The 14,116-nt window shown below is 47.1% G+C and overlaps 1 protein-coding gene across 11 annotated transcripts in view; it reads right to left on the reverse strand.

Moving 5' to 3' along the window:
- Positions 1–14,116, reverse strand: part of WDR90 (WD repeat domain 90) — a 54,625-nt gene that overhangs the window by 21,826 nt on the left and 18,683 nt on the right. For 8 of the 11 annotated variants that reach the window (XR_015052756.1, XR_015052755.1, XM_085861354.1 and 5 more), the window contains 11 exons: positions 14,007–14,107; positions 13,761–13,858; positions 12,652–12,757; positions 4,467–4,565; positions 3,444–3,665; positions 3,226–3,323; positions 2,377–2,479; positions 1,717–1,838; positions 1,118–1,274; positions 768–958; positions 454–622 (listed from right to left, as the gene is read on the reverse strand). Coding sequence is in view for 9 of the 11 variants with exons in the window: in XM_085861354.1 (XP_085717480.1) it covers positions 454–622; positions 768–958; positions 1,118–1,274; positions 1,717–1,838; positions 2,377–2,479; positions 3,226–3,323; positions 3,444–3,665; positions 4,467–4,565; positions 12,652–12,757; positions 13,761–13,858; positions 14,007–14,107 (1,466 nt within the window). In the remaining 2 variants the exon portion in view is untranslated. The remainder of the gene's footprint in view (positions 1–453; positions 623–767; positions 959–1,117; positions 1,275–1,716; positions 1,839–2,376; positions 2,480–3,225; positions 3,324–3,443; positions 3,666–4,466; positions 4,566–12,651; positions 12,758–13,760; positions 13,859–14,006; positions 14,108–14,116) is intronic. The other 3 variants (XM_085861349.1, XM_085861353.1, XM_085861352.1) reach the window with 3 other exon arrangements.

Raw genomic sequence — 14,116 nt, forward strand, 5'->3', positions numbered from 1 at the left:
TATTAGCTTCAGGTGCAGTGAATGTCACGTGAAGCCTGATGTGCATAGGTGCAGCAGACTGGCCGGGTCATCGGCATGATGACAGCTGCCCTTAATGTCCAACATGGACACAGCTGTCTGCAGATGCTGCACAGTGGTGCCTAACTTAGTGCCACCACAGACTTTCATGGGCACATTTATCAACGATGTCGAGCTGCCCAGGCTGACCTACAGGTGCAGTTTGATATCTCAGTTCCATTCTCATAGCCTTAGTCGAAAGAGGCTTCCCCCCCCCAAGACAGTGGGGATCCGTTCCCCTGGACAAGGGGCCCATACCAGGTACTGTCAGCCAGAGCCAGCTGAAATACAGCTACCCTGCCCCCCCCCCCCAAAAAAAGTTTCTAATAGCTAACTGCTGAACTAATATCCTGTAGTGCTTGGTGTGTACCATGTACGGTATTGCTGCTGACTCACCGATGTCCCCACAATCAGCATCCCAGCTGAGAAAACAGCACCTCTGGTGTGTGTTCCAGGCACACACCTTTCCCAGGATGGTACCTGTGTATATCATTCCATGAGGACTAAATGCCACCGAGGACAGCTCAGTTGCATCCATCTCATTTGGCATGGAAGCCTTAGACACCTGTTGGAAAAAGGTGAGGGGGCAGGGGGAGCAGAGCTAGATGTGTAGCAATGATCAAACCCTAATTAAACCCACGATCTTTCATAAACAAGAAGCCCCCTCCCTCTTCCACCCATACCTTCCCCGCAATAGGAAATATTGCTACCTGGAGAGAGGTCTGACCCAGGTGAAAGTCCAAGTGGCAGATGAGCAGTGCTTGCGTGCCAGCACACAGAAATATTGCTGAGTCTGTCAGATCACTCGCCACATCATTGATGGGACAGGGAGCCTGAACCCTGGCCAGCCTCTCAAACGTGTTCATGCTCCACAAGGCAAGCCACCCATCTCTGTAATCCCCTGGCAATTGCACACACTTTGGTCATCACAGAGACCAGTCACACTGGCCAATAACGGCACCATCTGATAGGGAACCATGTAGCATTTGTCCAACACCTTCACTTTTTAATTTGCAAAATAATCGATGCAGATTAAAACATTGGAGGAGTTTTTACTCACCTGCAGACAACAAGAACCTGTCATCAGCTGAAAAAGCCATGGCTTGAACCTCTCGGTGAAGGTGTTGGAGGGTCTCCTTGAGTGTCCCTCCGTGCACATCCCAAAGGCACATTTGACTGACTGTCCAGTCCCTCGTGCCAGACGCGGAAGCGAGAACCTGTCAACAGCAGGTGCAGAGGAGGAGGATTGACGACCAGTCTGAGGAGCTCTTTGGGGAATATCAAGAATTCTTTAAGTTTGTCCACATGGAAGTACTTTACAGGTCTTTGCAGGATTCCGTGAGCAAAGGAAAACATTGAATAACGGTATACATTTACAGGGGAATTCCATTTATGGTGAAACACACATACGAAGGATCACATTTACCATGGGATCGCACTGAGGATAATATCTGCCAGTGGAAGGGGTGAGTAGCGGTGCCCCCACAAATGAGGCGAAGCAGTAACTACACATGCACAATTGACGATCACACTGACAATAGATCACATTTACGGTGTACTGACATCACAAGGAAGGGGTGACATTTACAGTAAATGCAATTGGTGATTTACATTCTAATGGTTTTATGACAGTGGATAAAGTCAGATCCAAGCTCTTACGAGGTGGTCGTGTGACTGGGCTAGAGTCGAGATCTCTTCCATATGAGCCGCCAAATATCTCTGCTTTCCACTTTGAAGCTCCTCCAGTATCAGGATACGACCGCACGAATAGGCCAGCAGTCCTGGGCGATAGTCAAACACTTAGTTACTGTCAAATGAAATTGCGTGATGGCAATGACCGAGCCTTGACCAGTATGACGTAGTCGTAGTGAACACTACTGATGATGTCATTGCCAATCACAGTGCCGCGCTGGAGTCAAGGTGAATTGACCTGTGTGTTGTATGCTTCGAAAAAGACATCAATCTTCATTCCCCAAACTATTACATGTGAAGTTGATTTTTTGGCTGCCCATCACAAAGATGATAAACTTTCACATTATCATATTGGTGTACCAGATTCATGGATTTCCCACTGAAAACAAAAAAAAAAACACAGAGGACCTGTAAGCAGCTCGGCCTACCAGGTAAGGATGTAGCTCCTCGAATGAAGGAAATCGAACCGATTGCTTTGCGAACTTGCGTGCACTTGAGCTCAAGCTCGAAAAGCAAAAGGTACACTTCCCAAGGGGAGAATTTTTCGGCAGACTGCGAGTTTACAATAGGAGAGGAATAAGAAGAGGATACGGTGAAGTCGTTTGATTGGATAAAAGGATCGCTTACCGCTGCTGGTGTACCAAACGATGTTTGCACGTGCATTACCGTTGTACCCCAATATTGACTTGAGATGAATAGGTTGCTTGCCTTTCTCGTGGTATGATTGTTCCTGGGATGAGTGAACACACAGCACATGCCACACACGTAAATTTGGTAAATCGTAGTGTCGTCCAATGCAAATATCTACATATTATGGATGGACAAGATTGGGAAGGGGGAGGGAGGGGGATGATTACACATTCTTCACATTACATACTGTTGTTCGACGTCTAGACACACGTAATCTTTTGTGTTAAAATGATTGCAGAGGAGACATGAAGCCAATGGTCCTTCGTGCTCAAGGACCCCATGCTCCATGATAAATGTTCCCTACTGGCATCGCACCAAGGAGTGATCGTCACCCCCGTTCGACTCCGTCGGAAGGCTGTCGTCCTTCCGAGGTCGGCAAAATGAGTACCAGTGTACCGGTAGAGGGGCACAGCATCAGCGGCATCGTCGCGCTCCGAGATAGCTACCTGGCAGCCAAGCTGCCAAACGCAGGAACAGAGAACTCCATCAAGAATCGAGTCCAAGACCAAACAGTCCACGCTGTCAAATAAGCCAACCTGCCACCCCCTGCTGGCCACATGTAAGAGCCATGAGCAAGGAGAGTTTGAATGCCCAGCAAATTGGGGAGTGGTGCAGGATCCCATTCTGTAATTCATCGAACCGCCCAAACAGTTACTACCCAACCGGGTGTAGATTCATCCCGATTGAGACTTGTGCTCTCGTACGATGTTGATTTGGTGCACAAAAGAGAAATGTTTCTTTCTACATCCAACGCAACACAATGGAGGCAAATGGTGTAATAATTACCTGAAAAGAGCCCGAGTTGTTGAGATATGGGAGGAAGTGCCTGTAGGATGTTGGCCCGGGCGGTGCACGGACCATTGCATGTCGTGCTAATGGTACACCTGGAATGAACAAACAAGACAGTTGGCAAACATTCGCTTCTCAGCACACATCTCAGGAAATCCTTCCACCAAATAACTACTCAATATCAGCCAATGGTGGTTAGAAGGAGGATATCTGACCTGCAGTCGCGTGGTTCAGCGGTCGAGTCGAAACACCGCGGTGGGAAGACACGTTCTCCTCTACGACCAGTGAGTCCTCATACTTGATGAGCTTTGCGGAGCTCCTGGACGCCCGAATGGCCGCAGCATTGACTGACGACTCGCTTCCTCCCAACAGGAACTTTATCGTTCCGGCAGGCGTCCTTGAGTGTCCGGCAGGTCGCATCATCATCCTCGGTGATTCTGTGTGCAAAAAAAAAGATTGTGAAAGAACAAGCAAAAGAAACACAGGCTTGTAATTGGCGAAACACTTTCCTCAATAATACACGAGTGAATACGGATGAAAACTTCAGTTAAACAAATGACATGTGAACAGCTCAGACGTCCATGGTGGAATCGGAAATGTGTCCAAACGCACAAAGTTTTACGAAACGTCAATTTTACAAAATATTTTTCAGTTTGCAATCCACCCTGGCATAATGGTTGATGTACCTGGTAAGCTTTGGGATGATTGCTTATCTAAGTCCAGAGAGAGAGAGAGAGAGAGAGAGAGAGAGAGAGAGAGAGAGAGAGAGAGAGAGAGAGAGAGAGAGAGAGAGAGAGAGAGAGAGAGAGAGAGAGAGAGAGAGAGAGAGAGAGAGAGAGAGAGAGAGAGAGAGAGAGAGAGAGAGAGAGAGAGAGAGAGAGAGAGAGAGAGAGAGAGAGAGAGAGAGAGAGAGAGAGAGAGAGAGAGAGAGAGAGAGAGAGAGAGAGAGAGAGAGAGAGAGAGAGAGAGAGAGAGAGAGAGAGAGAGAGAGAGAGAGAGAGAGAGAGAGAGAGAGAGAGAGAGAGAGAGAGAGAGAGAGAGAGAGAGAGAGAGAGAGAGAGAGAGAGAGAGAGAGAGAGAGAGAGAGAGAGAGAGAGAGAGAGAGAGAGAGATTGATACATTGATATGAGATTACAGTGAGGCAGGCAATTCCTTCAAATAGCATGAGTGAAAGTAAAGTACAGAGAACACGACAAGAAAAAACAATTAATTTAATTCTGCATTTACACGATTATTACGTGTGGAGCGACGTTGCCTTTGCTTGGGACTTGGTGTAGCCGTGAGCCTATGGTCATGGATACAGCCCTCATCAGCACCATCCTGACCGCAGTACCTTTCTTTGGGAAACCACACAGAGAAAAGGTGGTTTTTTGAGAGTATGAGCATTGCATGCAGAACGCATGTTACATTGATATCTGTTTTGTGTTTAAAAAAATATTTAAGCCATTCATTTAATTCACGCTCAAAATATACCTCTTCACTATAAATGTTATGGAGAGGTAACAGAGAAAGGCAAGCTAATGCTCAAGCAGTGCAGCAGGCAGGTATGCGACAAGGCTGTGAGGAAGAATGAAAATTTGGTCTAATGGACCAACGGGCCCACTGGTATCAACAATGGAGCAGATGCATGCATGGCAATATGTCCATGTTATGTGGACAGATATATATATATATATATATATATATATATATATATATATATATATATATATATATATATATATATATATATATATATATATATATATATATATATTGTTACGGATTTCAGAATCCGGTCTGATGAATACATCCACACATCCAGGTCCTCAGATAGTTATTTCCTTAAATTCATGGTCAGATTAGCCCCATCCCCATGTCTAGTGGGATCTTAAATGTGATGCGTTGAGAAGAGTAAATAATAGATCCCCTCTCTTATGGGAAGCTTTTTTCTTTACGACAGACACGTTTACACACATTTATTTCGCGAGCTCTGACGCCCACCTTTATTTTTCCTCAGAAACGTTCTTTCGCAAGCTACGACGCCCGCCTTTTTTTGGAGTGCACGAGTTGTCATGGTAACCGTGCGCAAGTGGAGCAGGGTGAGCTTGGGGCAGACTGCGCCCGCCGAGACGGCCCGCAGATATCAAACGAATTGGAGGTCCGTTCTGAAGAAAAAAAAGAAAGCCAGGGAGGGAGAAGAGAAGCGAGCAAGAAGCGGATACAAGTGCGCAAAAGAGAAGAAAGCGAGCGTGTGGTGCGGGTGTCTGACCAGCGCCAACAACGAGACAATTCATGCTTCCCAGTGCTTGAGCAAGCGAGCGTGTGGTGCGCGTGTGGGTGTGAGCAGCACCGACAATGGGTGAGGCATGGGTCGGTCACCGATGTGTGAGGCACGGGTCAGTCACTGATGGACCGTGTGGGTCACTGGACGTTACCAGTTTCGTGAAGTGTGAGGAACTGCCCGTGTGGCAGCAACAGGGTCTAAACCCGCGACAGATGATCTCGGTGCCCTCCCAGACGTCGACTGGCATTCAAGGCTGTTCGTGAGAGGGTGCACGGCAAGGCTGGGTGCTGGCGACGGACGTGACACGCACGCATGCATTTCAGGACGTTTTCACTTCATGGACGACTACTCTGGTGAGTGAGACGATTCTTCCCCCCCCCCCACCACCTCCCCCCCCTGAATGATCTGTTGGGTACCCTTGTCTGTGTTTAGCTGTAAGTCAGTCAACCCCCCGATAAGCATCTGCTCTTTGTCTCTTTCTTGGCATTTCGATTGATTTTGCTTTGAAATTTATTCTTTATTTACCTCAGAAAATAAAAAGTTCTTTTGATTTATTTATTTTATTGTTAATAAATTATTTATTGACTTCCACCCTGTCCGTGTTTGTCCTTTCCTTCTATTGGTCGAGCATTGTCCGAACCTAGATGGACTGGGAGGCAATTACCACAGATTTGACCAAAATTCGTCGGCACGCACCAGCGGTTAAAACGCTCCGCCGCCCCAATTAAAATCTAATTGAGATAACATTGGTGCTTTGCCAAGGGCGCGCTCCCCACTCAGGTAACCACCTCACCTCTAGTTAAACGGAATAATTTGACGGTGGACACTAGAACTCGTGGTTGACTGGGTGGCGTTCGTGGTTTTAAAACAACCCACCGTACCGCGATGTTAATTGTGAGCGGTGGCCCCAGGTCCGGCTCTACCGAGGACAACCGGGGATTAATCCCCTTGAGTGACAAGCTGGTGTCTCGGTACCATGGCCGCAAATATATATATATATATATATATATATATATATATATATATATATATATATATATATATGTATGTATATATATATTGTTGTGGTTGACGAAATTCGCAAACCACCATTCAGGTCCCATAGGTGAGATATCTCTGTAAGTATATGTGTAGTTACGCCCAAATCCGTTGTTTAGAGGGAATAAATGTTATTCATTCGGGCTGCGACCCTTTTAGATAGCCGTTTTTCTTTTACTATCTTTATTTTGGACCAGCCGCCATTACTACCACCACAACCACCACCAACCACGTCTCAACAGCCATCACACAACAACCACCAACCGCAACGCCGCTTCACAACAACAACAATGCCAACAGCCACGACCCTTGCCGTCACATCTCGCTCTCGCAACCATCGCATCTCCGCCATTCCCGCGCCGCTTGTGGGCACCGATCCTGGACTCATACAGGGCGCGCACCGAGCAGCGGGTGCAAAAACACCAGCCTTTCCGAGAAATCGGATCAAGAATGATTCACGCCCACTTCTGTTCCGTCCTATCAGCGAGCGTGGGCTGATTTGGCCCCGCCTCCAGGCGCGTCGGAGTATAATCGCTATATGCAGATTCGCGGATCAAGAATGATTCACGCCCACTTTTCCTCTGTCCAATGGGGAGCGTGGCTCCGCCCCCGAGCCATTCCTGATCTAAAAATCTGCATATGGTTTCTCCTGTCGCACTATAAAGCGCCGAGCGCGGAGCAAATCAAGTCAGTCAGAGAAAGGAGTTGAGAAAAGAAGGCAGTTGGAGGGAATCGAGGCAGTTGGAGGGAATCGAGGCAGTTGGACGGAGTTGAGAAGAGTGGAGAGTGGGAGAGTTGGAGAGTTGTGGCGGCGGCGAAGGCAGTCGAGAGGGTGCTCGTGTCAGAGTCGGGGAGCTGCGGAGAGGGGAGGCCGGTAACGCGACCGAGGTCGCGGTGGAGTCGCTCGTCGCGGGACCCAAGCCAGCGAGATATCCTCATTCCCCCGAGCATCAACAACCCCCTCCTGTTTCCCCCCGCGCTGAGATAGTGTGAGAAGGGGGCCCCGTTCCCACCCCATTCCAGGCAGTGCCAGCGAGGCCCGCGGAGTCGGGGCGCCGCCGCCATCTTGCGGCTCATCACCAGACGGGTAGGCTCGACGCGGTCTCGGCCCCAGGCCCGTCTGCCCCCCTCATCGTTGAGGGTGGCCCCTTCCTTTTTCTTTTGCTTTGAGTATATGTGTTGTCGGCGCCGTCTGTGAAGTAAAACTGTATAAGTGTTGCCGTGTGCTCGGTAGTCGGTAGTAGATCTGCATTGTTACATTTGTTTTTTGTGCAGAATTGTTGTGTTTCTTCTACTTTAACATTTGCTTTTGGTGTATAATTGTATATGTGTGCTTTCCGTTTGCCGCGGAATAAATGTGCTTTATGTTGAACTGTTTTTCCCGTTTCGCTTCATCTTTTCTTTTATTGAATCTCCATCTTACTTCACGTAAAGGGTTGGTCGTGGGCTAAATACGCCCAATAATTAATCGAACCGTCGAGGTTGACGATAACACCGCTCGGTTATCCCGATAGTACGGAACGGGTCGCTTAAAGTGGCCCGTGTCCGAAGTCGACCTGCGGCGAGGTGCGATCGCCCGGTCTACCCTCCATGTGGGTACTTAGGTAGGTCGAATTTGGCGAGCAACCCTATCCCACGCGGGGGGCCGATTGGCACGATCGTGGTGAGGCCGAAAGGCCCACCCGTGACTAGTTCCCGGCGTTAGTCCGAGAGGGTCACGACGGGATTGTCCGTCCGGTGGGCGACGTGCCGAGATTCGAGTTACGTGGCCGCTCGCACGCCGGCGGGTGCGAATCCGCAACAATATATATATATATATATATATATATATATATATATATATATATATATATATATATATATATATATATATATATATATATATATATATATATATATATATATATATATATATATATATATATATATATATATATATATATATATATATATATATGTATATATATATATATATATATATATATATATATATATATGTATATGTTTAGATATAAATATATATATATATATATATATATATATATATATATATATATATATATATATATATATATATATATATATATATATATATATATATATATATATATATATATATATATATATATTGTTATGGTTGTGGAAATTCACAGAACACCATTCAGGTTTCCCAGACATCAGTTATGTCGATAAGTGTGTGTTCAGATTAGATTTCCCCACCGATGTCTAAAGGAAATTATTCGTGTAACTGGGCTGTGATCTTTGAGTCAGCCATTATTCTTTTGCTATCTTTATTTTGGAACAACCACTACTTCAACAACCACAACCACTATTTCAACAACCACAACCGCATCTCAACAACCACGCCATCCCCACCACAGAGCAACCACAACATCACCTCACCTTCATCTCCGTTACGCCGCCATCTTTTCGCCAGCCACGGCGAATCCCACAGACGAGCGGCATCTCCACCGACAGACGCGGGAGCCGATGATTTCCACAACGTCCGCGTGGTGCAGATGATCTCTGCCACGTCCGCTCTCTCCACATTTCGTGACGAGATCGGATCAAAATACCAAAAGGGGCGGAGCCAGCGGGGTGAAAGGTGGGGGATCAACCTCACCCACGGACCCCATAAAAGGCGGGGCTGAACCGCCGAGTTTCAGTTTGCCTGGAGTTTTGCCTGGAGTCGGTCTGGGTTCGCCGGGCAGTCTGTCAAGGTTCGAGTCCAGTGGAGTGCAGTTGGGGTCATCGGAGCGCAGCCAAGCCAGCAGTACGGTGCCAAACCGTGGGTCAGTGGATACAGCCGGAGAGAAGTCGCCAGCCGGCCCCGAGAAGGTCCGAGCAACGCTGATGAACGGGCAGGCTTTTTAAAGAGCATCAACTCGTAAAAGAGAGCAAGGCCCGTTCGTTCCTCTGAGGCGTCGTCGGCTAGGCCAATCCACCAGGCCGCATGGCGGGGCCTGGACCAACCGAGCTGCCGTGTTTACGGCAAAACATCGAGGGTCACCCAGCGAGTCACCACGAGGGTGGCAGGTAACCAGCACGGCCTCTCGGAGCTCTTACGGTCTCCACAGCTCCGTGGACATTAAAGGCCTATGGGTCCAGTTCTGCCCTTTCCTTTCCTGGGGTTTTCTTTGTCTGAAAGTTGTGGCGCCGTGTCCATAAGTAGAACTGTTAAGTGATTGTGTACATAATAAATAGACAAACGGCTGTAGGGTCTTTTTGCTCGTGTCCTGTCCCTTACCCCCATTGCATTCATTGCCTTGATTGCATACGTGCCTGTGTGTGAAATAAATGTCCTTGTTTAAATGTTCACCTGTTCGTTGCGTCCTTTCCTGTCATTGACTGCCATTATTACGTTTGGGATATTAGCTGGCTTTTAAATAGCCGATAAAGTAATCGGATCCGGCGGGGCTTGGCGATATACAACCGCTCAGCAAATCGCAAACGGAGCGAGCTGCTTAAGCGGCTCGTTTCCAAGCAGGTCCCATTGAGGTGTAAATCCCCGGCATTTCTGTCTACGTGCATACTTAGGTAAATCGACAATTTGGCGATCGTGGACAGAATAGTTGGCTGATTTACAGTATGATTAAAAACACACCTGTAGCTGGATTTCGGCGTTGATCCGAAAGCTGCGACTCGGTTTGCCACGTCCGGTGGGCGCGCGGCTGCGATTAGTTAAAAGCGGTCGCTCGCACGCCGAAGTGATGGAAACCATAACTATATATATATATATATATATATATATATATATATATATATATATATATATATATATATATATATATATATATATATATATATATATATATATATATATATATATATATATATATATATATATAGGGGCTACATGGCACTGCCCAGGGTAGTGAGCTTTTCCTGGCAATGGTTTCAGGACATGTTGGACATTGAAAAGCTATGGAGTTATTGGTGGTTACCTTGTGGTGGTTACCTTTTGCCTGCAGGCTGGTGGCAGCAATGCTTGCCCCGACATACCAATATACACTTTATAGCGGCCTTTTATGGCCTCAAAATGAATGTCTTGGCCAACATTTGTAAGCTTCAAACCTTGCCCAGATTCTGAAGTATCTACACCCAAAATTTGGGGGCTCGAGGAGCTACAGTTCGGCCGTGGAGGAATAACATACAAACACACAAACGAACACATGAACAAACACACAAACAAACACATCAAAATATTTCTAAGGTATCGGAAATAGCACCACTTTAGCTGGTAGCCAGTATTCCAAATCATCTTCTTTTATCTTCTCATCATATTTTTATGGTTTTGGAGTCGACGGGGGTGTTTCACAAGGGGGTTTCTGGGACCCGCTTCCCGACCTCCGAACCGAAAGCCGACAAGCCACAGATAACTCCGTGGCCCAACGGGTTGCAAGGCAACTACAGACGCTGGTGGGAACAACTAAACTAATTTGAGCAGGTGCTCGTGCCCAGCATCGTGTTACCTTACCTGGTGAGCGAGTTGTCTGAACTGGGGAACTTCGCTCTCAACATCCCACCTTGTCTACTTATCATGTAGGTCGAGCGAAACCATAGGTGGGGGCGTGGCTATCCAGCAGAGAGAATCAGTGGGGTACAAAGTCCTGTCTATTTAGTACGTATGCTATATCCAATCAATGAAGGAAAAGACACTGGGCACGTTTGAAATAGTTTACCAACGGTTCACGAGGCATGTATTTACAATCAGGAATGGTCTTGCCCCGAGCAAAGAAGATCCCCTAACACACTCTTAATTATTGAGGGACGGACAGGCGCACTTCACGATCATACCGAGAAATGTAGAGAAAGAGCGAGAGAGCGAGAGAGCGAGAGATAAAGATCAGGGCTTTAGGTCGGCCCCGTGGTCACCCTACGCAAACAATTGAGATTGTGTTGGTCAAAAGTGCGGGGGAGGCAAGGAAAGGGGAGGAAGGGAAATGGTGCACGTGTCAGTGCAGCATTGGGAGAGGTGCAGTGTATGTGATGTAAGCTCTTGAGGAAAATGTGTGAGGGTCGCATCAATACCTCGTCCAGACGGGTCAAGAGATTAATCGTTGATTGCATTTGTCAACTCATTTATGGCTCTCAAGTGGATGAATTAGGAGCGTTTAGAGACAGAAAGAACAGATTGTGTTTGTCAATATGGAACCGCTGTGCACCCGAGGAGTGCGTGCCTGCCGTCCGTCCTCATGCCCCTTTGGTATGCACCACTTGGTTTGTCCCCCAGCGCAACTCGAACAGGCTGTTATTCGTATCTTGTAAGACAGGCAGACAGGTTCGGATCTCATCCTGTGCAGGATCCTGAATGCGTCAAAACAGGCGCCGACTCCATTGCACACCGTCTTTTATCAGTGCTCAGACAGAGCATGTCTTCAGGGAGCAGAGGTCGCCACAGCGTGCTTTGACCACAGTCCGTCGCCTCCCATTGGCGTGCATGTGCCATCGTTGACCGGACAGCCCTGCTCACTCACTGTATCGCGTCTGCCATGTGGCTTGCACTTGGCCCTGCAGTTTTCTTTCGTTATAGGTTAAGCACAGCAGCGTTGTAGGTTACGCAGCGCGAATGTGGGCTTTGAATGTGTGTCGATATAATTGTGGTGTTGGAAGATGTAGGGGGAAAGAGGATGGGAAAAAGCATTGGAAGGAATTGAGGACAGGAAGTATTTGAAATGGACTAAATGACGAGGGGGTGTACAGGGTTCAAGAGGTAAAGGGTGAAGTCTTTTTGGGAAGCACGGGAATAGAGGTTCAGAGGTGAAAGGGTGAGGAATTGGGATGGATGGAAAGATGAAGGAGGGTTGCATTGATGAAGGAAGGATGGATGGATGAAGGAGTCTTCAGAAAGTGAGGAATCGCAATGGCAACAATATAATGGAACCTTCTCAAAATTATGATATGTTGTGATCAATAAAATTTATTTCAAAAATTACAAGAATTATAAAATTCATTTCCAAGAATGTGCCACAGCACATTGCCCACCGAAGATAGGAGAATCCTCCGGGCGGGCGGGAGTGCCCGCTCGTGAAAACAATACTGTAATGGTTATGATAATGAAACCACTGACGCAAGCCATGGCAATGCACGTAAAGCCAAACACTGAATGGACCTTTCACCTTGATGAAACGTTTCGTCTCCGTGCTTGTGTGCTCTGGTGTTCGGCATAGCCACAACATGAACTCGAGGGAGAGTTCTCGTCACCAAGAGCTCCATCTTGGGATTCTAATGCAAGGATCCACATGAGAGACAGAGGGGAGAGACTGAGATCGACTGCCATGTATGAGCAACAACGAAGAGGAATTTGAAAGATATTTAAAGGAAGAGCTTGGTCATGCCTCGTTGGTTTAGCCAATAATCAGACCTTCCAAGTTGAGGAATTTTAAACGCCAATACTTCTTTGCAGAATTACAAACGCAGCTGTAAAGGCTGAACTTGTACTCCATAATAGGTAAAGAACACAAGTCTAAAACCGAGGGCATGCCATTCAAAGATCCATCACACCTGTCGAACATTATGCTCATGTTGGGCCAGGACGTATTAAAGTTGGAGATAAACTGGGACTGTCAAGACATGAATATACTGCTGTTGCAAGAGTGAGATCAGGCCACTCTCTTTTAGGTTAAGTTTACAAGTACAGAATTTGAAAACTGTCCAAGTTGCCAAGGTTTGCCAATGAAGCATTTAAATAATTTTATCGCTTCTTCGTTCATATGCAGCACAAGGCTACATATGGCCGAGGGTGCGGCTGCGCCGCTGATGCAACACCTTCTGCTGGTTCGGGCAGGAAGTTGAAATTTGGCAACGGTACCGGAGATAGCTTGTCGACTCTTTGCGAAGGACGCCGTTGGACATTTAACTTCCACCAATGACTGCTGGCAGACGGGACGCCCGTTTAACGTCGACGTGAGGACCTGCACACACATTGAGGAATCACTCAATCACCCTGCCTGTGTAATGCCGAGATGACAGTTTACGGCTGGCTCAGGATTCGAACCCACGCTGGACAGCTTTAAATGCATTGACACCGAAGGAAGCATTCAATGATGCAGTCAAAATGGTGGCTTTCCTGAAGCGGCTGGGTCGTGTATAATTGGGACTCCCATATTATCGATATGATCAACGGCTGAGCAATCGGAAGAACACTCTAGTTCATAATCGTGAATTCCTCCTTTAACAGAACCAGTGTGTGCATGAGTGTGGGTGTGTGTGCTTAACGTGTTCACACCATGCATGGCTTCATTGCCTTGGGTAGCTTTTGGTGTGACTCGTTCGCAGACATATGCGGTTCCTTGAGAAGTGAGCCGCCGTGCTCCAGGGATCTGCCTGCGCAGACACGGGTAAAGCGAAAACCTCAGCACCCGAAGGGCATTGAGTGAGGTACAAACGATCAATGGAAACCAGCGAAAGTCGAGGGTAGAAACAATGAAATGCAATGAAGGAAAAAAATAAAAATAAAAATTATAAGAAGTACCTTTGGGAATGGGAAAAACCATGTCACGGGGCATGGGATTGAGGCCTTGGACGTTGTTCCGCATGGAGTCGAAGGCAAGTTGAGAAGCGTTGTTCGGACACCTGCCAAAA

This window comes from Eptatretus burgeri, chromosome 17 (genome assembly GCF_056783735.1).
Source record: "Eptatretus burgeri isolate ZD-2024b chromosome 17, Ebu_testis_v1, whole genome shotgun sequence".
In the NCBI taxonomy this organism is placed as follows: Eukaryota; Metazoa; Chordata; class Myxini; order Myxiniformes; family Myxinidae; genus Eptatretus; species Eptatretus burgeri.